We start from the raw sequence: 27,998 nt of genomic DNA, 5'->3' as shown, positions 1-27,998 counted from the left end.
GGGCCTCCCCGAACCTTCCCCACCTCCTGGGCCCGAGGGACGCGGGCTCCGGCGGGCGAGCAGGGGGGGGAGGGAGCCGCCCGCGCCCCCTCCGCTCCCCCCGGCCCCTCCACGCCGGGCCGGGCGGCGCGGCCTGAAGCGCCGGTGATGGCGAGCCCGCCGATGAACGGGCGCCCCGGGCCGGCGGGTGGCGACGGCCCCAACCTCAACCTCAACCACAACAACAACAACAACAACAGCGGCGTGCGCAAGTGCGGCTACCTGCGCAAGCAGAAGCACGGCCACAAGCGTTTCTTCGTGCTGCGCGGACCCGGAGCGGGCGGCGACGAGGCGGCGGCGGCGGCGACAGCGGGCGGGGGGCCGGCGCCGCAGCCGCCGCGGCTCGAGTACTACGAGAGCGAGAAGAAGTGGCGGAGCAAAGCGGGCGCCCCGAAGCGGGTCATCGCGCTCGACTGCTGCCTGAACATCAACAAGCGCGCCGACGCCAAGCACAAGTACCTGATCGCCCTCTACACCAAGGACGAGTACTTCGCAGTGGCGGCCGAGAACGAGCAGGAGCAGGAGGGCTGGTACCGCGCGCTCACCGACCTGATCAGCGAGGGCCGAGCGATCGCCGGCGACGCGCCCCCCGCCGCCGCCGCCGCCGCCGCCGCCCCCTCCGCGTCCTGCAGCGCCTCCCTGCCCGGCGCCCTGGGCGGCTCGGCCGGCGCCGCCGTCGCCGCCGCGGCCGATGACAGCTACGGGCTGGTGGCGCCCGCCACGGCCGCCTACCGTGAGGTGTGGCAGGTGAACCTGAAGCCCAAAGGCCTGGGCCAGAGCAAGAACCTGACGGGCGTGTACCGCCTGTGCCTGTCGGCGCGCACCATCGGCTTCGTGAAGCTCAACTGCGAGCAGCCGTCGGTGACGCTGCAGCTGATGAACATCCGCCGCTGCGGCCACTCGGACAGCTTCTTCTTCATCGAGGTGGGCCGCTCGGCCGTCACGGGCCCCGGTGAGCTGTGGATGCAGGCAGACGACTCGGTGGTGGCGCAGAACATCCACGAGACCATCCTGGAGGCCATGAAGGCGCTCAAGGAGCTCTTCGAGTTTCGGCCGCGCAGTAAGAGCCAGTCGTCCGGCTCGTCGGCCACGCACCCCATCAGCGTCCCCGGCGCGCGTCGCCACCACCACCTGGTCAACCTGCCCCCCAGCCAGACGGGCCTGGTGCGCCGCTCGCGCACGGACAGCTTGGCCGCCACACCGCCGGCCGCCAAGTGCAACTCTTGCCGGGTGCGCACGGCCAGCGAGGGCGACGGCGGCGTGGCGGCGGGGGCCGGGGCGGCGGCCGGCAGGCCGGTGTCGGTGGCGGGGAGCCCCCTGAGCCCGGGGCCGGTGCGCGCGCCCCTGAGCCGCTCGCACACCCTGAGCGGCGGCTGCGGCGGCCGCGCGAGTAAGGTGACGTTGGCGCCGGCAGGGGGCGCCCTGCAGCACAGCCGCTCCATGTCCATGCCTGTGGCGCACTCGCCCCCGGCTGCCGCCACCAGCCCCGGCAGCCTGTCGTCCAGCAGCGGGCACGGCTCGGGCTCCTACCCGCCGCCCCCGGGCCCGCACCCGCACATGCAGCACCCCCTGCACCCCCAGCGACCCTCCAGCGGCAGCGCCTCGGCCTCGGGCTCCCCCAGCGACCCTGGCTTCATGTCCCTGGACGAGTACGGCTCGAGCCCTGGGGACCTGAGAGCCTTCTGCAGTCTCAGGAGCAACACGCCCGAGTCCATCGCCGAGACGCCCCCGGCTAGGGACGGCAGCGGGGGCGACCTGTACGGGTACATGACCATGGACCGTCCCCTGAGCCACTGCGGCCGACCCTACCGCAGAGTCTCCGGGGATGGGGCCCAGGACTTGGACAGGGGGCTGAGGAAGAGGACCTACTCCCTGACCACGCCTGCCCGGCAGCGGCCGGTACCCCAGCCCTCCTCCGCGTCCCTGGATGAATACACCCTGATGCGGGCCACCTTCTCCGGCAGCTCAGGCCGCCTCTGCCCGTCGTGCCCCGCGTCCTCCCCCAAAGTGGCCTACCACCCCTACCCCGAGGATTACGGCGACATCGAGATCGGGTCGCACAGGAGCAACAGCAGTAATCTGGGCACGGACGACGGCTACATGCCCATGACCCCCGGCGTGGCCCTCGCGGGCGGCGGCGGGAGTTGCAAGAGCGACGACTACATGCCCATGAGCCCCACCAGCGTGTCCGCCCCGAAGCAGATTCTGCAGCCGCGCGCCGCCGTCGCGGCCTTGCCCCCCACGGGAGCCGCGGGGCCCACGCCCGCGTCTACCGCCAGCAGGGCCTTCCCGGGGAGCGGGGGAGGCTACAAGACCAGCTCCCCAGCCGAGAGCTCCCCGGAGGACAGCGGGTACATGCGCATGTGGTGCGGAGGTTCCAAGCTGTCCGTAGAGAGCGCCGCCGACGGCAGGCTGCTTCCAAACGGGGACTACCTCAACATGTCCCCCGGCGACGCGGGAGCCTCGGGCACCCCGCCCGACTTCTTCTCGGCCGCCCTGCACGCCGGCGGCGGCGGGGAGATGCTCCGGGGCGTCCCTGGTTACTGCTACAGCTCCCTGCCGCGCTCCTACAAGGCCGCCTACACCTGCAACGGGGACAACGACCAGTACGTGCTCATGAGCTCCCCCGTGGGGCGCATTCTGGAGGAGGAGCGGCTGGAGTCGACGGCCGGCCCGGGGTCCACGCAGCCAGCCGGCGCCTTCGCGGCCGGGGCAGGGGGCGGCGGCGGCCACCCGCAGCCACCCCACCCGGTGGTGCCTTCGCCCGGGAGGCCCGGTGGCAACGGCAGCGGCCGCCTGGAGGGCTTCCTGGGCCAGCGCTGCCGGGCCACGCGGCCCACGCGCCTGTCCCTTGAGGGGCTGCAGACCCTGCCCCGCATGCACGAGTATCCCCTGCCGCCCGAGCCCAAGAGCCCGGGCGAGTACATCAACATAGACTTCGGCGAGGCGGGCGCGCGGCTGTCGCCGCCCGCGCCCCCGCTGCTGGCTTCGGCCGCCTCGTCGTCGTCGCTGCTGTCCGCCGGCAGCCCGGCCTCGTCGCTGGGCTCGGGCACCCCGGGCACGAGCGGCGACAGCCGGCAGCGCTCCCCGCTCTCCGACTACATGAACCTCGACTTCAGCTCGCCCAAGTCACCCCAGCCGGGCGGCCAGGCCGGGGACCCTGTGGGCTCCCTGGACGCCCTCCTGTCCCCCGAGGCCTCCGCGTACCCGCCGCTGCCCCCGCGCCCCGCCGCCCCCTCCTCGGCCCTGCAGCTGGCGCCCCCGCCGCCCCCGCCCGGAGAGCTGTACCGCCTGCCCCCGGCACCACCCTGCCAGGGCCTTGGCGCGGCCTCCTCTTCATCCTCCGGGGCGGGCGACAGCGGCGACTACACTGAGATGGCCTTCGGCGTGGCTGCCACGCCGCCGCAACCGATCGCCGCGCCCCCGAAGCCCGACGGGGCCCGCGTGAGCAGCCCCATGTCCGGTCTGAAGAGGCTAAGCCTCATGGACCAGGTGTCGGGGGTCGAGGCCTTCCTGCAAGCCAGCCAGCCCCCAGACCCGCACCGCGGGGCCAAGGTCATCCGCGCGGACCCGCAAGGGGGCCGCCGCCGCCACAGCTCGGAGACCTTCTCCTCGACCACCACTGTGACCCCCGTGTCCCCGTCCTTCGCCCACAACCCCAAGCGCCACAACTCGGCCTCAGTGGAGAACGTGTCTCTCAGGAAAAGTGGTGAAGGGGGCGGCGGCAGCGTCCTGGGTGGCGGTGACGAGCCCCCTACGTCCCCCCGCCAGTTGCCGCCGCCGCTCCACCCGCAGGCGCGGCCCTGGACGCCGAGCCAGCCCGGGGGCTTGGTTGGCTGCCCCGGGGGCAGTGGCTCGCCGATGCGCCGGGAGACTTCTGCTGGCTTCCAGAACGGCCTCAACTACATCGCCATCGACGTGAGGGACGAGCCCGGGCTGTCGCCGTCCCCTCAGCAGCATCCTCAGACGGGAGACAAGAGCGCCTGGGGCCGGACCCGGAGCCTCGGGGGTCTCATCGGCGCGGTAGGGGCCGGCAGCACCGGCGGGGTGTGTGTAGGGCCCGGCCCTGGCGCCCTGCCCTCCGCCAGCACCTACGCCAGCCTCGACTTCTTGACGCATCACCTGAAAGAGGCCACGGTCGTGAAAGGTGAGACCCCTGCGGCTGGTGGAAGGAGGGTGGGCACGCGAGGGCATCCGTGGCTAGAGCCTCTTCCTTTCTTTGGTACCTCGACCATGCCAGAGTGTGGGTGCAGGTTTCCTGTTCTGTTTCACTGTTGGGCCGATGTCAGCTCTCGAACCCCAGAGACCTTGCTGGGAGCACTCAGGTCATCTTTGAGTTGAGTGTGAATCTTTGGACTCGGGAGACTTTTGATTTGTTTTCTTGGGCCCAGACTTTCCGTCTTCCCATGAACACACCTGGAGGGTGCCCCCAGGTCAGCCCTCCGGGGGGAGGCAGGCGGCAGAGGGGGTCTTCTCCATCTGAGAGGTGGGAAACTTGTGTCGGGAGGGGACTTGAAGTTCCAGCAGCTCCCAGGCCGCAGCCTTCACCTTTCTCTCTGTTTTTCTGGAGCCAGGCTCGGCTGACTCTTGCCGAGCCTCAGAGTTTATAGAACACAGGCCCAAAAGTTGTTTAGGAAACGAACATCCATTTCGGTGACTGCTGCAGGGAACAGCGAACCATTTCAAGTTTACACGTAGCCTGTGGGAGCTTTTCCACCAGAGACGTCCCTTTGCTCCCAACAGGCTGAAATGGTAACGCTGCTCAAACACAGCTCAAAAGCAGTGGTTCTCCAACTCGAGCCCACCTGGGAGTCACCTGGAGAGTTTGCTGAGCCCCGGACGGCCGGGCTAGGTGAATCCCCGTGTTTCCAGTGCAGTGGGTCTGGGATGCAGCTCCCAGTTTGCTTTTTCTAAGAAGCCCCCAGGTTGTACTGGTGCTGCCAGTTTGGGGACTGTGGCTGGGAGCACCTGACCCAGTTAGACCGCCTCAGTAGGCTTGAGAAATGGCCTATGGGGGCAGCCCAGGCTCAGTCATGTGAAGCGGCCAGTGGGCGGGGCCCAGGCCCCCAGCATTTTTCGGCTGCCCAGGTGATGTGAATCTGGGCTTCAGAGGAGACAGTGAAAGACGACCATGCTGGTCTTCTCAGGAACCATTGGATGGGATGGTGTCCAGTATTGTTCTTTGCAGTCTCATCACAGATCCAAAAGGAGAGAGGTGTGCTTTCCTTGCACCTGCAGGTGCGTCCTGACTGTCTCAGAGGTCCTGACTGTCTCAAACTTTGAATGATGCGGTGGAGGAGAGGTGGGGGGGGGGCGGGTGGGTTCAAGAGAGTTTCTTCTTTAATTTTGTAGCCGCTTCTGTGCAGCGTTGTCAGGAAGATAGAGGCTTTGTGGGAACCGCAGAACACAGAGCAGTGAACACGGCTTAGATGCTAGCCGGAGGTCAGCAGTCTGCAAGGGTTACAGGGTGACGATTGAGGTAGCTTGGGGATCCGTACACCTTTTTTTCTAAAAGTGAACAGAGCCCTCTAATGCCATCTAAATCCAGCATGTGTTTTCTAGTATCCATGGGATTTAAAGTTATAGCTGTAGAGTGGATACTCTGGAAATCCAATATAACAGAGGAAACGCTACCTGCTTTTTTATTAAAATTGTGGAACACAAGATGAAAAGAGTCACAGAGAGCTATCAGAGCACGGTGCTTCAGCATCTAACGAAGCCCCTGGAAGTTGTCAGGATGTGTCCCATAAACGACGCTCAGCGGAAGGTCGCTTTGCTTGGATTTAACTTAAGCCCTGCAGGTGCATCTGAAAAATTGCGCGTGTGTCTGGGACTTGAAGGATGATTAGCTGCTGTCCAAGATGCAGACCAGATAAACACACCAGCGTAACTAGACTTGAGTGGAGGAGAGATCTGTACACACAGGAATGGGTACAGGCCATCATGAGCAGGAAAGTACATTTTGCTGAAATCTGATTCTAATCAGAAAAACAGCCTGAGAACACAACACCTCTTACTGCTTCTGGTGGAGTAGGCGGGAAAAACCTGGACTGGATTGAGGAGGGCCCTGGGAGGTGTTTCTTGCAGTCACAGGGCGAACGAGCTGGAGCGTGCACCTCCAGGCCTGAAAGGATTCAAGGCCTTTCCGATAAAGTAGATACTTTCAGAAACGTGATTCACGTCTAATATAATGCCCTTTTCAGATGCGGGAAAATGTTAAACCGCAAGAGATAAGTTTATGAGAGGCCTGATTTGGCCTGTTTTGTTTCAGATTTCCCACCAGTATAAAATTCCTTACAACCTATAGGATTCAGGATTCTGAAATCAGAACAGCAGTTTGTATGTTCGGTGGTGGCTGAACAAAGATGAGAGATTGCTTTGGATTGCTGGTTGTCCAGAGTCTCTGTGGGCGTTAACGTAAACACTCTCTTAAGAAGGAAAAAAGACTATTTTTAAGCAAAATGGATAACTACAATTGGTCCATTGTGCCCAAACCACTTTTTTTTTTTTTTTTTTTTTTTGAAAAAAAGGACTACATGCTAAATGGATTTCTAGTAAACTAATTTGAGCACAGAGAACAGTAGGGGAGGGAAGACGAGCATCTCATCTTAATTAACGGGGAAACTAAGTTGCATTTTGTGGAGCCAGAAAGGGACTGTAGATAAACCCAGAATGAAGATCCACTTTTACTGAACTCACATTTACGCGTAGACATTTGTCTGTGATGCTCCTAAATAAAAAGTTCACGGGAGATAAGTGTTGTCTGAGAGCACGATTTATGGAAGGAAGACTTGCAAAGCATTTCTTTGAAGATAAAATGGAAAATGAACTTCCTGAGTCATTGGGTGTGCTGCCCTGACTCTCGGAAGTGGCCGTGTTTCCACATCCAGCTCCTTGGGTTCCGCGTGGAAAAACTTAACGAGTTACACTGAAGTGGAACCATTCAGGGTCCCTTGGGGGGTAGCGTTTGGTATTTGGAGAGGTGGTGACAAAGAGGTAAGGTCCCAGCAGTGTTTGATGGTTGTTTCCAATAGAATTGGGGATGGCGGTGGGATTTCAGTGGTGGAGCCAGTTAAAAAGTTAGCACGCCTTAAATTGACACAGATGGGTGTGTATGTATTTGTAGGTCCTGCAAGCAGGTACAAATTTAACTCGAAACTATGCATCTTATTTGGGAGCAGGGAGAAGGTTACCTACCCTGTGTTTTGTGGGTGTGTATGGGAAAAAATACAACCAATCTTTAGAGTATTGTTATTTGGGAACTGAAACTATGCTACTGGAGTCACTGTGCTTTAAAAACACTTTTTAAAATGAACTTTATATATTTGGTCGTTAGGGTTATAGATCGGTGTGTACCATAAACTGCTATTTTGCTATTCCTCTTTAGTGGGGTTTTTGTTCTAGAATTGGTTTACGTGCAGGTACAAGGCAGATTAGATAAGAATTACCCCGAAAGCATCTGTATTTAAATTTGTTCCATAAAAGGACTGTTTATTCACCTCCCACAGTGAAAGAATCAAGGGATGAGAGAGCAACACAATTGTTTCTGAAGGGGCAACAGAGTCACAAGGCACGTTTAAAAGTATTGTCTGTTGAAGTCTTAAAGCAAGGGGCTTGAATATTTTTAGAACTCCAAGGAGATGACTTGACAAACCACACACGCTTTATTTTTCCTGTCGTGCAAGCTTTTCTGCTTTGGTTGGCTAGCTCTTGTCATAATAAGGTAATCCGTGCCCTGTTCCCACCCCGTTCCCAGGAACAGACAACTAAGGTGCTAATGAAAACACACACAGGCTTTCCTGAATGGAAGTCACATGACTTGTTCTAGTTCCTTTATTGAAAGAGAAACCTTTACCAAAATAGTACTTCGGAGCAGGAAGCAGGGTGTGTGGAACACTAGCCCAGGAATCAGGAAGCCAGGTGTCTAGTTGCTGTGCTGTGTGAGTCACGTGTGAGAGAGGAAAGCCATTTAATCCCTCTTTCTCACTTTCTCTGTCTGTAGAATGGGGTCCTTATAACCCTCTCCTCCTGTGTGCTCAGGGCCCCTGGGAGGCCCAGGAGGTTGTCAACATCCGGAGCGGTTCAGCTCCTCTAAAGAAACGTGTTAATAAATCCAGCGATGCTACTGATACTTACGTACAGGAAAGACACTTTTGTAAACGGGTGTTCTTAAATTAAAAACCAGGATGCTCAAAGTTGTCTGAACGTGGAGCCGGTACCTTCCTAAGAAATTCAGGCCTTCTCTGTTTTGGTGGCTGGTTTTACTCCAGTCTCCGAGAACCATTGTTTTTTCCCCCTCTTTGTTTCACTTGAGACTTTTCTTTTCCTAGATAATTATCAATTGTCACGAAGTAGTGTTTTAAATTACAGAGTAAAATAACAATTAAGGAAAAGAGCATTCCCATCCTGAAACTACATCAGGACCGTACTTTCTGATGACCTTTTGCGACGTGGTTGTAAGAGATAGTGTCAAGATGAAAAACGTGTAACTGGAATATAGATTTTTTAAAATTGACAGTATTGCTCCTAATATGGGGCGCCTTATGAGAAAAGCAGAACCCTTAGACTGTTAGTTGCTGAATCGGCCATTGTTTGGCCTGGGGCTTCAGTCTTCAGGGTTGATTTAATGAGGGTGATCACTCCTGCCCTGTTTTGATTTGACTGGTTGTCAAACTGGGTAGGAAAACCTCCAGCGTTTCTTTTGTTCTTCCACAGGCCCACTAACCCCCAGAAGAGGAATTTTCATAGGTAATTAATGCTTTATTTTCTTTAGAACTCTTAGTATTAAAATGAATCTCTTTCTGAAAAGAACTTGCGAAAGTTTCAGGACCAGCACAGGGATAATGGGTTTTCTGTTAAAATTCCCACTAATGCGTTTTCTGTAGAAGCAGAGTCCCAAGAGCCGGTTAACTTTTGGTATCAGATTTGGCAAGTGGAGAGGGTTTTTTGTTTTGTTTTTTTGGGTAGCGCAGAATCAGGTGTTCCCATTTCACCTCAGAAACTTAAGGGAAAATGTACCTTGACTCCTTTATCTGCTTTGCCAAGTACACCAAGTTGGGGAAGCTCGGAGGGAAGGGGCCCAGCGTGCCCGTCCCCACAGCCCGGTCTTCACTGGGGCTCCTGTGATAGGTGAATTTTCTTCAGACTTTATCTACTGCAGACATGAGCAGAATGCATGTTTCCGTACAAGTTGGGCAAGGCCTTTGAATGCTGGCATTCTTATCCACCAAACGGAATTTTCTGAACCTCCAAGATCAGCGGATATAAACATGTTATCGATCAGGTGGTAGGTTTTATGAGAATAGCCACATTTCAATGGGAAGATTCTTTCTGTATTCGTTTCATTAATTTGAACGTATTCTTCAAGGTGGCAGTGATTATTCTGAATCACTCCAGGTCGATTATTGTAGACAGAGTTCAGCGGTAGATTTTTTCTGAAGAGAACTGGTGAAGTCATCACTCAAGATGGAGGAAATGCTGAGGCTGCTCATTGCTCCTGAAATTTCTTTCTAGATGTGGCTGCAGAGACTTACATGAACTGTGCGCTGAAATAACGGGCACAGAAGAAAGCGTGAATAGAGCTGGGGTCTGTTGGACACTAGCATTTCACTCTGGGTGCGAATAACACAAGGTGCTTCTGTGCTTGGCCGTCTCCTTTAATTGAATTCGTTGCGTCAGAATGGAATTCATTGCATTCTGCTGAAATGGAGTTGGGTTGAGACTTACAGGCTGCACGTTTACAAATGATACAGCGGTTAAGTTAGCGGCTCTGAATGTCTTTTCTATTGGACTAGGAAATGTTAACTTTGTATCAGGTCGCTTTTACCTGTCCAGAGACTTCGTAAAAGTTGATCAGGCGAACGTGTCTTCAGACTTGGCCCAGTTTTCTTACGCCATACGTGATATTTATGCCCAGAGATGCGATTTGCTTATGGTGGTTTTACTGAAATTTGGAATATTTGGTCAAATATTGTGATCCATGATACACCTTAAAGATGAATGATTACGTGTACGGCATTTTGTAAATACTGGGCTTTTTAGTATCAGTTTTAAAGAGTACCAAATTCGGGGGAAATAAATAATTACTATTTTGGGGTGGTGTGTGTGTGTGTGTATACATGTGTGTAGCTTCATAATATCTCATCCAGTTGTGCTCCAAGAGGCTGGATGTGGGTATTATTTTCATAATTGAAGCTCCAATACTGAATAAGAATGTGTTCTCTAATCGCGTTAAAACGTTATAACCTTAAGTATAACTATAGTTTTACTGTTACTTTAATCGATCCATACGGTATTGTTAGTACAACTGCTTGAGTGAGTTACTATGGTATAGTACTAAATTTCAATCTTTCCAATGTGAAAAAAATAGGTATTATGATAGAGTTCATTAGATTAGTGATTTTAATGATTACCTTAAAATCCATATGTATAGCTCAAGAATGACTTAACACTTTTGCATAGAATCAGTGCATAATCTTTAATATTTATGAATGCAACACAGGGCTTTCTCTATGCAAATTCAAAAGTACCTACTTAAATCCACCCATCTTTTGCCTCCAAATTATAAGTGTAACTAACAATCCCCAAAACTTGGTGGACAGTGAATGATTTTGAAAGAATGCTACTAAAGTCGATGAGATGGATGAAAACGTAACCGTTGTTCTGATCAATATTGAAAGATAATTGCATGCCCCTCTCCCCTTTCAATCAAAAGAAGTGTTTAAAATCCAAAAAGTTTTTTTTTTTTCCACTTTATAGGGTTAAGACATTTTCATACATAAAATCTCACGTAATACTCCAAAAGCCGTGTGTCATAGGAGGGCCGCCTGGATCTCCATTTTTGGAACGAGGAACCTGCAGCTTAGAGAGTCCCAGTGACTTGCCTGGGAATCCCTGAGACAGAAAAGGGTAGTGATGGGTTGAACCACACGAAGATGCTGTTGTACCAGTACTCTTTATTTTATATCCCATCTTATCCAAGTCCTACACACTGTCTACTTTGGAAGCTCATATACAATAGTGACCTTGGGATTTTACTGTCGATCGGCCTTAGGCAGCTTTCAAGTTAGCAGCTGGGTTTTTATTTCACTTGGTGGCAGTAACTTAATTTCTCTCTTTTCTTCCACACGTTATTCATTCAGAGTAAGATGGGGACAGCTAAAAGCAGGAAGACTGGACAATAAAGGAAAGCTCTGTCATTTTTTTAAAATGTATTTATTTTCTAATTTTTATTGTACAGTTGATTTACAAGGTCATGTTAGTTTCAGAAAGCTCCCTCTTTTTTTTGTTTTTGGTGTTTATTTGATGTGGACCACTTTTAAAGTCTTTATTGACTTTGTTGCAATATTGCTTCTGTTTTATGTTTGGGTTTTTTGGCCGCGAGGCATGTGGGATCTTAGCTCCCTGACCAGGAATCGTACCCGCACCCCCTGCATTGGAAGGCAAAATCTTAACCACTGGACCACCAGGGAAGTCCCCCTCATTTTTAAAACTGTTTTCCACACCTGCCAGTTGGAAGAGCTCAGGATTCGACATTGTTTTCAAAGCTCTTGTGATGTTGGTGAATTTTAGAGCTGAATCAAAATATTGGTTGGTCGTCTCTTCTGGGGCCTCTCAGGCTCTCTTCCTGGACTTCCAGTGGTCTGCAGAGTTGGAAAACTTATATTCCTCCAGCTGTCTTTGTTTCAGTAAAGCAAACTGTATATCGTACATGATAAGATACCCCCCCACCCCCCACAACACTAAATGCTTGAAAACTCTCTCCACACAGAGTGGGGACAGGAAAAAAAAATACAAGGTCATTTTGAGGGAGAGGAGTTGAGAACCATCCGTCTAATGTAACTCATTTTAAGGTTGTGAAGACAGAGGCCGAGGGAGGTCGTGCATCTTTTCCAAGGTCACTGATTTAATTAGCGGGTAGAGATGTTTGTAAATATTATCAGGAAAGAATACGGTTTGCTCTGTCTCTGTGGGCCTTTGTGTGGAGATGAATACCTTTCTCCTAGGATATGGCCTGTTCCCTCTAGAATGATTTATTGTTTGTAGAAGTGCTATTTGTTTTTTGATTTGGGAGCCTTGCAGGAAATGGCTTCATGCATATGCTACAAGGTATGCTGGTGGACAGAACTAGAGGAAAGCAGACACTTGAATAAGGAAGAATGCTGTAAGTTAGAGAAATAGGCTACTGATGCCCACGTGGGCAGTGTTTTCTGATGTGGCAGAAGGGTGAAGGCCTGGCAGACATTTAAGATCATGTGCTTACTTGTGTTTAAAAAAAAAAAAAAAAAAAGAAAAGAGGAAGAAAGAAAATTCTTGGGATAATTCAAATCGAAAGGCCTCTGTGATCTGGGAAAATGTAAGTCCTTTTTCTTTATCAGTGGGTCATCCTGGGGCCCTGATCTGACATCTAATGGGGCTGTGTTCTCATTCATTCCTTGAGGGGTCCTTAAGATGCATTTCTTCTCTAAGTGAAATACCCTATACTCGTCATTATGAATAAGGCCATTAGCAGTCTCCTAAGAAGCTGTTTCATGACGAGTCATCACTCTATTTGATGATGAGTCTATTTGAAAACGAACCATTTTAGAATTTGCCTAAGGACCCATGAATAATCAGGGGTTGCTAGGTGGTGATCTTCTGGGGAGTGGATTATCTCACCGGTGCCCTTCTTGTTTTTAAGATCTTCTATTTTTTTCCGAGAAAAAACTTACTTCATTGTTATGGGATGAGAAATGGTTTTTCAGAAGGCACTGCCTTCCTAAGATGTGATTCTAACCCCCCTTTGAAAGGCATAAAAGAAGACATAAACGTAACAGCTCACACAACAGCTATCCATGTTTGAAAAAGCGTGGTCGGGAATCTATAGCCTTGTGCTCTGGGGAGTGGTTCAGGGCTGTGTTTACACGAGCTGCCAGTCTCTCCAGCATCCGCAGAGAGAGCACTTCCTTCCTAGCAGACGGCCACACGCCTGCCATTAGAAGCCACGCGCGCCAGTAATCCACCCAGCATCGCTGGCGGCCAGCGGCGCAGGGTAACAAAACGGGAATGCTTGTCCCCCTGTCAGGAATGAATGGAGTGATGAAACTGCTTCTCAGGAGAAGAAGAAAGCAAAGCTCAGAGGACCCTGTCAGGGGGCATTGGCTCTGTGGAGCACTTTCCCAGTTAGGTGGAAAGCGGACGGGAATAAAGATGCTGATGTGCTATGTGGGGAGTGTTTGTAAGTAAACCCGGTAGTCTTTCCCCGGATGAGGTCTGGATCCCTTCTGTGAAAACTTGTCTTCCTCGGAGGACCTGGGACGGAGCTCTTCCTGGCCCCGTGCTAGTGATGGAAAGCAACTGAAAATAGAGGCTGAGCTCAGTGACCGTCTGGTGCCCGTGGATCCCCAGGTCGTAGAAGCCTCCCCAACCTGTCATGTGAGTGACGCAGCCGTTTTCTGCCCTGCCAGGCCCAGCTCAGGCCCCCTGTGGTCCCCTGCTTCTTTCTTCCTGGAGGGCTTCCGGAGCCCAACGTGGGTGGATGAATGGATGGATGGATAGACGGATGGACGGATGGATGGAGGGAATTGTTAGCTGGGGGAGAAGTTTTGGAAACAGGCCAGGACGTTCTTACTAAATTTAAAAACTGTGCATATAGTATTTTAGAAACTCCAGGCAGTAAGCAAGATTAAACAGGGCATGGACTAGAGGGTGCTGTGCACATTGATTTTGTTTGAAAATCAGAGATGGACGTACAGCCAGAGCTCCTGAAGTACTAAGGCAACAAGAACTCCTAGAAAAGGAAAGTGGTCAGTTTCTTATACCACAGCCTGGATGCATTTTTTTAAAAGATAATTTGCTACTGTGATTTGTGGTGGTGTTATGCTTCTGTTTTATTCTTGTATGATACAGGTAATTTAAAAAATGTTTTCCAGCATGAAAGGGACCTAAACTAATACTTTTGGTATTATGCAAATGAAACAAAACAAATCCATGAGCTACTCATAAGCTCTTCCAGTTATATCAAATTTTTTAAACAAATACTTTATCAAATATTTATATCAAATAAGTTTGGTGAAACTTACTTCACCAATTAGACTTATAAGAAATGTACAGTTCAGCTGAAAATATTTAGGTGCGTTTTCGCAAAATATCTTAGTTGCGAAACTGCAAAATCTGTATTTCTTCTTTCTTTAGAATATTATAAAACCAGAGCGGACGTTTATCTCAGTCAGTTTCAGAAAACTCACTTTAACTGGTTGAATAAACAAAAATTTAAACTTTTAATAATGAACTGTGTGGAAATATTCGATATGAAATATTGATCCACTTCTATAAATACAAACATTCATGAATTTTGAAACAGTTTTTCGATTTTATTTATTTTGACAAGTTTTTGAAATGAACATTTTCTTTTCAAGTTGAAAGTTTGCAGTAGCTTCCAAATACTGATAGATTCTGACATTTTGGTGCTGAGGGTCATAATCAAAATTGTAAAGGCGCAGTAGCACGGACAGATCTTAATTCCGTTTTACCTCTTACTGTTATTTGTGGTTTAGCTTGTGGGTAGTGCTGGTTTATGAGGAGATTTAGTTCTCAATGAAATAGGCACCGCAGTAAAATACCCAAGTTTAACCCAAGTTAAACGTGTGGAGCGTTCAACTCAGTTCCTAGAATAACTCTGGGTTAAGCATGCATCTTCACGAGTCTGGAGTCCGTGCCGTTCAGCTGGAATGTTCAGAATTCATCTCTGAATTTATTCTTGAGCCGTTCTTGGCCAAAGACACAGGATGGGCTGTCCCTGCTGGGACTGCAGGTGTCCTTGCTGGAAAAGTCTGGTGGAACCACTCAAACGTGTAGTGCCCCAGTGCCACACACACGCTTGGGGTCCATCCAGTGAGGTGGAATTTCCACATCAGTTTTCTCCTCCGAGAAACCACAGGTTTGATCTTGCTGGGCCCCGGCTACGAGCTGTCAGCCTCTCTGAGCTTTGGGTAGCCTCGCCTCAGAACTCCCAGTATTTCTCTGTGTGCTCTGTCTTTGCTGTTAGCCTTTGGATTCCAGAAACTTTACGAGGTTAGTGGACTCCCTCTCGCGTTCCTTCTGAGGCTTCCCTGCTCACCCTCAGCTCTTGACGAAGGACGCTCACCTGTAGTCTTTGTGATGGGAAGCATGCGTAGCTGCAAAGCTGAGAAAACTCACACGTAAGATGTGCTCAGTGCTGCTGCCTGTCCGTGAGAAGCCAACATTTCGATTTTAGTTCGTTTTTTTCCTCATAAATGATCCACAGACATTTCATGTGATCACAGTTCTATTTAGAGTGTAGGCTTCAAAATTGCTTAATTTTCAGACGTCCTATTAATTTCCAAGTAGAGTTCTGTTTTCTTAAGACACACCTGAAACCACGTGCAGGCAGCTCTGATTAAAAAGTGTGTGTTTTATCTGTTTTTCCCCAAAAAAAGCCAACAAAGAAATGACAGGAACTTCCCTTAAGGGCTCCTTGGGAGGATAGAAAGGTGGCCTGTGGGGCAGGAGAGACAGAGGCGGGAAAGGTTAGCATCTTCCTTCAGCTTTCAGATTTAACCAAATGGTTACGTTTTCTTATTTTTTCATTACAGAGATGCTAATTGTGACATGTTGCATACTTTAAAACTATTTCACCCATTTGAAAAAAATTACAGTGCAGGCTAGAAAGAAAGAGGTTTGGCTTCCAAGCTAAAACAAACAAAGAAAAAACAACCCAAAACCAAAAGTACCGAATCTTCAAGCCTACCTTTGAAACCAAGGAAATAAATGTAATGTTGACATGTGTTCGGAGCATGAAGTAGTGTAGGTAGTAACAAGTGCTCCAGAAAACAAAGCAGGGAAGAGAGGGGGAGAAGGTGGAGAGGAAGCAAGTCCTATAGATATTTAGGGGGAGAGTCATATGAGCAAAGGGAGTGACTAACTGTGCAAAGGCCCTGGGGCAGAAAGTTTCTGGTGTGTCCCAGGATCAGAAGGAGACCCGTGTAGCTGACCAAGAGGGAGCAGGGAGAGAGTAGCAGGTGATGAGAAGGAACTAACAATGAACCGTGACGTGTAGAGCCTGGTCAACCAGTGTAAAGACTTTGTTCAACAGTGAAGATGGAAAATATAGTTTCTTTGGAACAGTATGTGAAGTGTTTAAAAACTTTTCATATCATTTCGCCATAGCATCTTTTTCCACTTAGTGTGGTATATGTCAACTCCTGACTTTCTTTCTCAAAAACATGATGTAAAAGGTGAAAAGACCTGAAAGTTTCTGGGGGAAGGAATATGCTGAGATGTTATTGCACTGGGGAAGGCAGAGGGAAATTGTCACAAGATAAACAGTGCCATCAAAGCACAAGTGTCTGGTCGTGGAATTACATGCTCGGTTCCACAGACGTTATTTGTAAAGCACCTTATAACATGTTTAGATGGTGTTTCATCCTCAGAACCTCCAAGGAGGGAACGTTCGTGCCCTTACCCTTATTTTTTAAAGGAACCACCCGAGGGTGAAGGGGGTCCAGCAGTGGACCTCAGGGGAGCTTCTGCCGGGCTGTAGGGAACGATGCTCTGGTCCGCTCGCTGCTTCCTGGTTCTGTGTCTTCTCAGAACCCCCAGTGGCTTCCTTTGAAAAACTGGGTCAGTTACTCCCAACTCCCCCTCCCCAGGGCACCCATCCACACAGTGTGCTTTCCGGTAAGGAGCGTGAAATTCAGGCTCTGCAACAAATTGATTTTCTTCATCAGCTGATTGGGAAACTAAAATGATAGAAAAGTCATTATTCCATGTATTTCATGGAGATTGGGCCTCAACGTGGAAGCACCGATGGGGGTGAGCTTGGAGTTAAGGGGGGTAAGACGTCCAGAAAAGCTAGTACCGCGTGTGGATAAAGACCCTCCCCTTCTTCTAGCCTTTCTGTGGAGAAACCGCACCCTTAGTACGTGGACTTTGTGGCTATTTGTAGCTTATGTCACTTTAAGGACTTGACATGGGTTTAGGTCTACCTTCAGAACATAAGCTCCGTTTTACTTAATTTTTCTGAGATACGTAAAAAAGGGATGGCCTGCATGAAGTGTCTTAAAGAAGCTCATCCATTCAAACGAGAAAAATGACGATCCCATCCTAATTATTTATTTCTACTGTATTAGTAGTCGTTCCTCCTTGTAGGGGTTGCTATTACTTTGTCCAGACCGGAAGTGTGAAATTTGCATTTTCTCTGTCCAGTGTGTATTTTAGGAAACACGCTTATGCTCGTGGGTCTCTTAAAGTCATTCTTCAGAATTTGATGTGTAAGGAGTCAGAGCAGGAAGGGGTGGATGGCGGGAGGCTGCGTGTTCACGTTGGGGGGAGGTCTGTGACCAACACCCAGAGTCTCAGCGGGGACACACGGCCGGGGGGGCTGTGCTTCCCCCTTTGTGTCTGCCACTCTCGCCCTACAAGCAGATTGCTAGCATAGACTTGTAAATAACTTGATTCACGTGTAGTCTTGTCAGATCTGTGCAAAATGTGTGAAGTACGGGCAAGTCAAATAAGGCTCCAATTCAAGCTTATCTCCAAAGAATGACAATGGCTAAATATTAATATTTCTTTATGTGAGCCTATTGAAACAACCAATTTGTAAATATAGTAAAAGTTACAATGAATGGGCAAGTTTATTCTGCTTCTTCTGTTTCGGTCACTTTGAAGCCTACGCCCCATTCGTGTTCAGTTCGATACAACGAGTAGATTTTGCAGAATGGCCAGCTGCCCTCTAAGGAGAATGGAGAAAATAAGTTATTTTATGTTAATTCATAGAGGCCGAGTGTCACAGAATCATAGCGCTGCTAAATGTGAAAAGGCGGAAGTGATCTCTCCGGACAGGACATCCCTGTCTGCGTGATGCTTCTCTGGAGGGGAGGGGCCTCTGTGTGTGATGTATTGGGCGTCACTGTGGTCTATCAAGTGGTCGTCTGCTCAGTCTGGAGTTTGTGTTTTTGATTCCTAAAGAGGTGGTTGGGAAGGCATGTCTTCTTTAAATCCATTCTTAAAAGTCATAGAGAGGGCTTCCCTGGTGGCGCAGTGGTTGAGAGTCCGCCTGCCGATGCAGGGGACACGGGTTCGTGCCCTGTTCCGGGAGGATCCCACATGCCGCAGAGCAGCTGGGCCCGTGAGCCATGGCCGCTGAGCCTGCGCGTCCGGAGCCTGTGCTCCGCAACGGGAGAGGCCACAACAGTGAGAGGCCCGTGTGCCGCAAAAAAAGAAAAAAAAAAGCCATAGACAAACCCTGCCCAGCTTTTGGAGCCCGGGAAGGTTTTCGTGTCAATCAGTAAGAAATGCCGTCTTTACACCGGATGGATGGATCGTTTCCCACCTTTCCAAGCCTTCAGCAGTTCGGGAAGCTGACTTTATGTCGCTGGGTATTTTGGTCCTGCCCTCTGCCTTCTCCCTGGAAAAGAGGGAAGGATGAGACGGGTTTGTGATCAGGGGTGTCCCAGCAGCGTCCCCCTGTGTGTCACCGTGTGGACAGGACTGGGTGCCCTCCAGCCCTGGGCATGAAGGCCTCCCACCTGGGGGCAGCGGCAGGCACCTCCCTGCTCCGTGTCTGACAGCTGGTGGCCCTGGGCACTCCAGGAGGGGGCTGGGGGCCAAAGTTTCCAACCACAGGTTTCTGCGGATCTCCCGATGCCACGATGAAAGTCCCGGGTCTGAGGCCCCTGGTGTGCAGGGTCCCTCCCAGCAAACGAGCAAGTAGAATGTCTAGGTTGGGCTCTGACAAGTCTGCACAAGTTCTCTTCAGCAGGTGTACCCAGCTGAGGCTCAAGTTGTGAAGGACATTAAAAACATTTCAGCATTTGGGCGGAACGAGCGTGCAGGGCGGCTTCACCTGGCTGGTCCGGGCACTGCCTGCCGGGGAAGCTGGGGGGGTGGTCTGCAGCCTGGGGCACCGGGGCCTGGGACCCCCTGGCCCCGCTTTCCTGGGAAGGCGTGGCTGTCGGCGGCTGCTGTCTTACTTTACTTTTTAGCAAATGCACTTCATAAAGATGGTCTGTAACTTCGCACGTTCCACTCTTCATTCCTGAAATTTCAATCGGGTACTCCATTTGGATGTAAATCGCTCTCTTCGGGCACAGAGGAATTTACAGAGGAATTTAAATGTCTGTCTGCATTATGGGACACCGCTGTGTGTGACCCCCCCCCCCCCCCCCCCCGAGAGAATAGGAATAGAGGTCCTGTGCTCCGTGGCCCCGCCTAGCTGGGGCCCCGCCGGCCGCTGGCATCTTGCTCGCGGGCCCTGCGATGCGGAGAGGGATGTGTGCGTTCACCGGTGATGCAGAGACACGTGCTGCCTGTGCACGAGGCATGCAGAAAGCATCCAGGCAGGGTGCTCTGGGCAGGGTCTGAGAACTGTTAGCTTTAAATGGCCCTGAGTTACCCCCCCCCAAAAAAACACAATTCTGCTTCTGTTCCGCTTCTAGCCAATGAAAACAAGTTTATTCACTTTTTCCCCCCCGAGAGCTCTTCGCCCTGGTGTTTGTGCATCCGTGGCTTGTTTACTTACTGCTTGAAGTTGCAGTTGCTGGTGACGTCATTCACGGGTGTAGTTTTGAATGGAGGAGACGCCGTGACGGCAGATGGATGTACTCAGAGATTCCCAGTGCACGGGGCTGCCAGGCCTGGGGCTTTGTCATTCACAGTGCAGTGTGTGGTTACCCGTGTACATCGTTGAAAGGGGCGGGAAGAAGGCAGAAGGACCCGGCCCCAAGGTGCACATCCTGCCAGCAGCACCTGCTTACCGTGTGTGGAAAAAACAATATTTGTGTGTGTATATATGCTTTTCCTCTTTGTACTACTTAGTCCTATACTGTATGCATAAAACCTCTTTTGGTAGTTTCCCCATGCCCAGTGAGAAACCTAGGGCAGAAGAATAATGTCCCCATTTTCCTAACAGGGAACAGCCTGGTGGGTGCTGCCTGCTGGGCCTGGGGACCCCGACTCTGGTGAGGCCAGTGGCTCTCCACACTCGCATGTCCTTGAGCCGTGGGGACGGTTGCCCTGAGTCCCTCCTGAGCTCCCAGCAAGGCTCCTGAGGTGACCGGTGGTAGGAATGGGTGTCCACCTGTGCCAGGGCAAAGGACACGGCCCTCAGCCTCCTCATTGCTGGGAGATCCTGCATCTCAATGTAAAGGCCAGGTGTACGTCTGCACGAGGTGTGTTCTTTCCCCCGAGCCAGGACGCTGGCGTCCGTATCAGTGAGGTGTCATCCATGGGAGGGAATGTACTCGCAGTCTGGAGGTGGGGGCTGCTCAGGCCCTGTGGGTCTGTGCCCAGCAAGACAGCTCGGGGCACTGGCTGGGCTGGTGGTGGGTCACAATATGTTTCCCCCCATTTTTTCTAATCCTTGCTTTTTTCTTCTTTTTCTGTGATGACAGACAAGCACTTCACAAATCCCGTTTTCAGAACATTTCCAAATTATTGCATTATCATTATGTATAAATCAGAGTAAATTTCAGATTCCTGAAGGTGTGCCTTTTTAACTGTCCTCACAAGTACGTTTCCTATTAGTGACGTTATAGAGGTAATTTGAGTTACATTTGGCGTAATTTCAGGCTTCCAGAAAATGCTTATTTCAGTCTCAATGATAAAAACAAAAAAGGTATCAAATTATAAAACGAAGAAAACCCAGTAGCAACTCTTAAATATTTAAATATTCGAAGGAAAGAACGGTTCATTTGAAACGATACCTAACAGGATATCTGGGGTTGGATATATTTTGAACAAACTGTTCCCTTAAATTTATAGCAAAACTTTAATATTTAGGTTTGAGAACCTCAGACAGACACAATATAGACATTTTTATAGTGTACAAAAATATACCCCTGAGGGAGAATTATACCGTTCATAGGATATTTGCAATTCTAACGCAAGTTCCATCACTTGGCCCAAATGTTGTTCCAAGGGGTAGGAACATAATGCTTATGGTCACATTCTCAAATGACTCAAACAAGAGAAGAGATTTGGGCCCTTTCTGAGTTGCGGATCTATCATATATAAATTTACTTATTATGTTCAAGTTGAAAGAGTAGTACTGTAGGATATATTTAGTAATAATGAGATTTATTCGGTACTATGGTATTATGCATGGAATATCAAGTGGAAGAGTAAGGGAAACTAATTCCTAAAGTGTGTGCTAGCTTCATAAATGATTTTATGACTTGCTTCCTCCTCCGTAGGGTCTGTAACAGGATAGCAGGCTTTTAAGTCAATGGGATTGCATCTCTGAAGCACGTAAGCCTGCCGATAATTTTCAGAGGGGGTATCAATTAGTCTCCAGGTGTAACCCGCAGATGGAAATGTGTGTTGTAACTTTCACAAATTTACCCTTATTTCTCCTCCTTGTCTTCCTCGTGTCCTGGGACACAATGTCTCTGTCACCATCACTCACCTCCACTGTTAAAGTGAGAAACAGCCGTGTCCAAGTGAGTGAATGAACGTGGCTGTGTTCCAATAAAACTTTATTTCCAGAAACAGGCAAGGACCCGATTTGGCCGTACTCTGCTGACCTCTCTCTTAGAAGGCCACTCTCGTGTGAGACGACAAAGGTTTTCTTTTTTCTTGGGCCTCAGACAGTCCTAAAGTTCTGTGCTCCTTTAGAAGATTTTATTCTGCTTTTCTGCCTATGAGACATGGCATGAACCACATGGGTTTTTCTTTCTCTTTAGCTCGTCAGAGCTTCGTGAAGGACCTAACAGGCATGTGCTGTATGCTGGGGACCGAGGTGGTCCAGGCCCTTGACCAGCAGGAGAGATAGGTGCACGAAGCAGAAACGCACAGTTTGCAGGGTTCGGTGTCTTTGGGGAGTTGATAAACAGCTGATGGTACCGTGTAAAGGTTTAAACTCAGGACCCAAACGGAAGTTCCAGACCTCCTCTCACTCCTTCCCGAGTCCTCCTGTCTTTTATTTGCAAAAATGGGGGCTGCATTGTCGGCCCCCAGGGCAGCAGTGAGGAAAGTTCTGGGAGAAGTTAAGGATCGTCCTTTCCTGCTGACCAGCTCCAAGGCAGCGGGCAAGTCACCAAGGCTCCCTCATCCGGTTTTTACCTAGAAAAGGTCTAACGTTTCATAATTTAAGAGAAGGGTCCATCAGCAATTTAAGGACATTTTTGCCTCTCTGGTGTTTGCGTTAGGGCATGATAATAGTTCTCCGACGATGCTAGAAAACTCTTAAAAGGGTAGCTTCCAGGATCCACACACCAGGCTTTTCAATAACAAACAGAAAAGGAATGGATACTTAAGTATTACAACATAAAGTTGGTGTAGGCTATTCACTATAAAGTTTATGCTGGTTGCTGTGGGTGAAACTTGGACAATGGGGGGAAATTTGAAGTGCGATAACAGTCTAGGACACCTGATTGCTCTAGTCTTTGGTGATTAAGACAGGGTCTTATGTGAAGGATTAAACAAGAGCTGAAGAAAGATGCCTTTCATTAACCCCAGCCTCACGTGAGAACTTGGTTGTCTCATCCTGTTTCACGTTGTGTCATTAGCGTCAAGTTGCAACTTGATGCTGGGAAATGTCTTCAATAACAAGCATTCCGGATGAAATGATTTTAATTGTCAGTGGAAATGATGAGCTCAACTCCAAGAAGCTTCTGAATCTTTCACGAGTCGGGTTGGTGAAGTCAGTTACTGAGCCTGCTTGTCCTGGGAAACCTGTGCTTCCATATTTTCCTTTCAAGTTATTTTTTTTTTCCACTTGCGAAGTTCAAGTAACCGTTTTCCTTAGAATCCCTGGCTTGTTATCACACCCGACCTTACTTTTTTTTTGGTATATTCTAAGAGTGTTTTTGCTTCTAGTAAAGTGAGGAGATACTGAATTATCAGGTTGACTTTTCTAGGAATTTCTCATGTGACAGAAAAGTTTATTTTCTCCCGTCATTCTGTGTTTAACATAAAAAGTCTCAATGGACCTGAAGGACATGTTTGGGCTCACCATAGGGTTGGTTTTTTTTTTCCAATCATAGTTGCTACTAGAAATATAAATTTTAATCTTAAGAAGTATAATGTTTCGTTTTTGTCACGCACGTAAGTGTCTGCACTGGTCCTCGTTCAGATCTGCCTGAAAGTAGTAAGTCACTGGTACCTGCTACATGGGTTTGCTGTCTGTTTTGTCCACTGCTGCTCACCCAAGGCCCATGAGACCAGGCCTCGTTCCCTCCTGCTGTGTCATGGAGCCCCACGTGGGACTCCGTCTGCATCCAAACCCAAGTAATCATAAGAAATCATTAAAAAAAAGAGCCGTGAGCCAGAACATGCTCCCAGAATGCTGCTTGAGTTTATTTGCCAGAGCACATTTACCCGATTTATTTCTAAAACCTTCTCGACCCGACACTCACTGCATTTTCCACTGAAGCGTTTGCGTTCTTGGAGGCCAGCTCGGCGGTGGTGTGATGTGGCCGTGTTCTGACATCCGAGCCTTCCGTGGCTAGGGAGCTTCCCCACTGGGCTCAAGGACAGAGTTTTTCCAGTGATTGTTTTCTTTTTCTTTCCTTTTTTTTTTTTTTTGTAAAATAGAGCAAATTGGAGGTGGGGCCTTTGTTGGCAACACCCGTGCTCATTTGCATTCTGATTGGTCTTTTAAATGGAAGAGAAAGGGCAGAATTAGCGCTGGTCCCTAGGGAGTTAGGGTAACTGCATAAGGGACTGTATCCCTCATATGAACGTCATTTGTCATATGTCACAAGAGTGAAAAGGAAGAGGATAGCTGGGCTGCGTGACACGGCATATGGAACAACGTCAATCTTTGTGCTGAAAGTTTTTTTTTTTTTTTCAATCAAATAACTCTAGATTGATGCGTTCCATGAATGAGTTTCTTTATGAAGCAATGTCTAGGCTACAGAACAGTACGGTGTGTAATTATACCACAAATGCAATGTGTATCAATAAATTTAAATTATTTTAGAAGCATTACATCTAGGAGCAGATTCAGAACTGGTGCATGTTACTCTGTAATTTTCACCAGCAACACATGGTTCTGGCCTTTATTTCTTCTTTGTGTCGCCCCTGTACCCTCACAGTTCAGAGAACGTCTCCCATCTTAATGATATTCACCGTGGAGGAATTGTGAAATTAATCTCTGGTTCTTTGCCTCTAGTAGAATTAACATAGGTCATAAAATAAATAAAATTTTGCTGGAATCTCATCGTTACGAAGCACACATATTTAACAGTTGAGTGTGATGGGCTAGCAGTGTTGGAAGATTTTTTTTTCTAGTTGGCTGAAGCAGACTAATTTTCAGTGGGAGGGGTAATTTAACTTACTTTAGAAGTAACTAAATAAAAGGCAAAAGTGGGCTCACATTCCCAGGTCCCCGCTCCTGCCTCCGTCCCCTTCTTCCTGGGATGCGGGATGGAGCGACAGTAGTGAGAGGCGGCTCGTGGCAGGCGGGTCTGGCTTTGCTGGCTGGCTGCTCGCCTGGCCGCAGAGAGTCTGCTTGCTTGACGCACTTGAGCCCCGAATCCCAGGCATCTTCCCCGAGTGGCCCCCTCCCTGTGATCCTAGGTCGGGATTCTTGCTGGGGTGCGTGCAGGAGGATCTCCCCATGAGTTGGGGGTGAACCCAAGAGGTTTCAGTGCCAGGTGACTTGGGTGGCATGGACTGAAGTTCGGAGGCTCTCTGCCTCGCGGTGTCCGTCCAAGGCCACTGTTATCTGACCCAGTAGGAGACAGATTGCATCCACGTTGGGTCGATGTGTTGGCTCCAGGGCACATCTATACGCTTAGATAATGTGAAGCACGGCACAGCTCTCGCCCAGACATCTGTCTCTGAGCTGGTGGCCGTCCTCTTTCTGGTCTCCTTGGCCTGAGGCTGCTCACGTCCTTCCCACGTGCCGTGAACGAATCCCCCTCCCTGTGATGGTACCTGTGTGTGCGTGCACGCTCAGCCTCCCTCCCCAGTCATCCGTGGCTCTCCCTGGCCATGTGTGGGACCACATCCCTGGCCCTTCCCTTCTGTGGAAGCCTGGGGCTGCTTGGCCCACGGCTCAGCATCTTAGGGGACCATGTTCCTTACTGTCCCCACATCGAGTTGACTCACTGGGTGGCCGACAGCCCGAATCTCTCTTGTGCCCTTGGAAGAGCTTTCTTCTCCCTTTGCTGGTAACTGCAGCCGAGCATCCTTCAGAATGCAGGTGTTTGCAGAGGGCAGCACACCTTTGAAAGAGTTGCTTCCTTCCCTGCCCAGAAAACAGCTGTCACGTGACTCCCATTCTCTACCTCATCGTTCTCCCATGTGCCTCCCAGAGGCCCTGCACCGGAGCAGAATTGGAAGTAACGTTGAAAGGTCATTGTGTGAATAAATGCATGAATTATTTCCTTGCTTCTTTTCTTTCATAATGCTAGTGCTTAGAAATTAAGGTTTTGACAGTTGTGTTGTTTGTGCTTCAAAGAAATGGAGTTACACATTCAACTTGATTAGAGCTCATGACGGTCTAGCAATAAAGCATCCTTAAACACAGAGCAAAAATGTCCGTGGCCCTATGAGTTTGCAGTAAAGGAACGTAAGTTTTTCAGCAATAATTAACTCTGTGTGTTTGAGTTTGAGGGATTAAAGAATTTACTTGCTTAGCTGTTTTCAAGGTAATGGGGTTTTAGCGTTAACAGGAGACCATTAGGTACATTTAGCTAAAAATAAAATAAACTCTGAATAGAAACCTGAAAGTGGACCCACAGGGTAGTACTACCTCTAGGGTGGCCGTCAGGTTCTTTTCACAGTCAGGGCCTGAGTGACAAAGTGCAAACTCATTTAGGGTGAGACTCAAGTCCGGGTGGATTTTAGCAAATGCTGTATTTATTAAGGGACGCTAACCTGCAGGTTCTCACCAGAGTCTCTTAGGGCCGTAGAAAACACAATAATGAATAAAATAGCTGGAGACACATCTTCCCTTCGGAGGAACTTTGGGACCCTGTTCTCCATTAAGTTTCACGTGCTGAACAGTTTACTTGTTACGTTTCTGAAAGGACGTAAGCTTTTTTAAAAATATTGAAGTGGCACTGCCTCAAAATGTCACATTGTAGGCAACTCCTGAAAACGTCATGAAAAGATACAGTATTTATGTTGCGTGTAGACAGCACGTGTCTACACAGGCTCTTGTTTGGGTTCTGCTGGGCTACAGAGCAGGTGCTTCCTCTTGGCTGTGGGATACTGGAAGTTTCTCTCTTGCTGGGATTAGTCCTCTGAACTCAAGATGGACAGAAAAGAAGTAGACACACAAAAAAAGCAAATCCAGGAGTGTGGTGAGCGCCGAGCGCAGAATTCTGAGTGATTTTAGAGGAATATTCAGAGGTGCCGGTTAAGCAAAGGAAGACACTGCTCTGTTTACGGTGGGGCGTGACCCACCGGGCACGCATGTGACCAAGTAGTTACCAGCATGGGGAGTGATGAACCACTTGGCATTTTTGTTTAAAAGCCAAGAGGCTTAAAAAGAAAAAAAAGGCAGTATGCTGTGAAATGTCAGTCAGTCTCTCCAGTTGGTGTGTCCTCTAAAGGGACAAACACATCCAGTAAAAATATGCTGAAAACATTGGGGACTGGGAAAAAGTTAAGGAAGTTGGATCTTTCAGCCCAGAAAGAGGGGAGCACTTGAAGCTGGTGAGGGTCCTGCTGGCTCCGCCCAAGGGCAGAGGAAGCGGGTGTGTAACGGGGGCTTATTTTTGAATCTTGGGTCGTTTTAGCAACAGGATAGAGTACCCAGTGGGAAGGGTTTTCCGAGGGCAGAAGTGTGAACATATTACTTCTCCCACTTTCTTACCACGACCCACATTGGCATTATCCGTGTAGCTGAGAACACGCGGTGACACGTGGCGTGGTTTTCATCCTCTCCGCAGCCCTGTGAGGAAAGCAGTGGTTTCTCCCCCTCTGTCCACACGGAGAACTGAGACCTGGGCATTTAAGGGGCCGTTGCCAGGTCGCTCAGCCCCTCTCCCAAGGGTAGAATCATGAATGGTTTTCTTGCATTGAAAATGTGAACCTCACTTTATGGATCTCACAACTCACTGTAAACCCAGTCGCCCTGCTCCTGGGGAAACCGAAGGGGAGTTTACCCATTGAACTTGTCTCTGGAAAACGGAATGAGGAAAAGTTTGTTTCCCAAAGTGGATCATTTCCTGAAAGTGACACAGATGGTAAAGGAGGGTTGAGAGGGACCTCGTCTCCCGCAGTAGGATGGCTCTGTGTGCACAGCGGTGCCGCTGACTTCTTTTCTTCCTCTTTCAGAGTGAAGATCTGCCTGGCTTTATCCCCGTGACGACACACATCAGAGAAAAACGTGAACAGAAGATGCTCAGCATTTTTTTAAAATCTGAAGCTGCTCAGTTTCCTTTTGAATCTGAGTGATTACCGCGTGTGGACGCCTCTGGATTAGACGTGGAACCATCTCTATCCCTCGTTCCCACAGGGGGCATTCATCCTTGTGCTGGTCGTGTTGTGTTTTGTTTTTCGACAAAATTAGCGGAAGGAGTGATTCACGAGAAAATTGGACGTTTTCATCAGCCTTTTCCGTTGTGGCCAGTGTCTTAATTTCTCCTTAATTTTCATTTTGGCAAAGCAGATATATCCCTCAGCATGCTAGGAGATTCTACCAATTCGCATTAAAGTGGTAAAATCTGGTATTTACTGGCATCCTCTCAAAACTACCACCGTCCTACCTCAGTTCCAGGTGAAGCCAGATCGGCGTGGTCAGGGGCCGGCAGGACGTCTGGGTACCTAGAGTCCCAGCGCGGTCATCTGCCTCATGGAACAGGCCCGGTACACAGCTGCTTGTCAGACTCCAACCCAGGTACCTGCGTGTTTACTCACAGACAGAGCCCAGCGTGGGACTGACGTTTCCCAACGGAGATGAAATTTGAGATTGGACTTTGAAGGTGGATGGATAAATGATAATTATTATATGTAACTGAAGCAACCTACTTTGGAAAACCATCAGCTGTACTGGGGGATGGGGG

General features: G+C 49.7%; 1 protein-coding gene across 1 annotated transcript; it reads left to right on the top strand.

Annotated features, from left to right (window-relative positions):
• The first annotated feature begins 2 nt into the window (after positions 1 to 2).
• On the top strand, positions 3 to 27,984 carry IRS2 (insulin receptor substrate 2). Its single transcript, XM_032611112.1, has 2 exons — positions 3 to 4,186; positions 27,271 to 27,984. Exons 1-2 carry the CDS (start codon positions 148 to 150, stop codon positions 27,273 to 27,275), a joined length of 4,044 nt encoding a protein of 1,347 aa, XP_032467003.1. The 5' UTR covers positions 3 to 147; the 3' UTR covers positions 27,276 to 27,984.
• Positions 27,985 to 27,998: the final 14 nt, after the last annotated feature.

The sequence above is a fragment of the Phocoena sinus genome, chromosome 18 (assembly GCF_008692025.1).
Source record: "Phocoena sinus isolate mPhoSin1 chromosome 18, mPhoSin1.pri, whole genome shotgun sequence".
Lineage (NCBI taxonomy): Eukaryota > Metazoa > Chordata > Mammalia > Artiodactyla > Phocoenidae > Phocoena > Phocoena sinus.
Note: the sequence above shows the minus strand (reverse complement) of the source record. Positions and strands in the feature narration are given on the sequence as shown.

Coding starts and splice junctions, on each gene's coding strand:
- IRS2 (XM_032611112.1), top strand. CDS start 148: ATGGCGAGCCCGCCGATGAACGGGCGCCCCGGGCCGGCGGGTGGCGAC.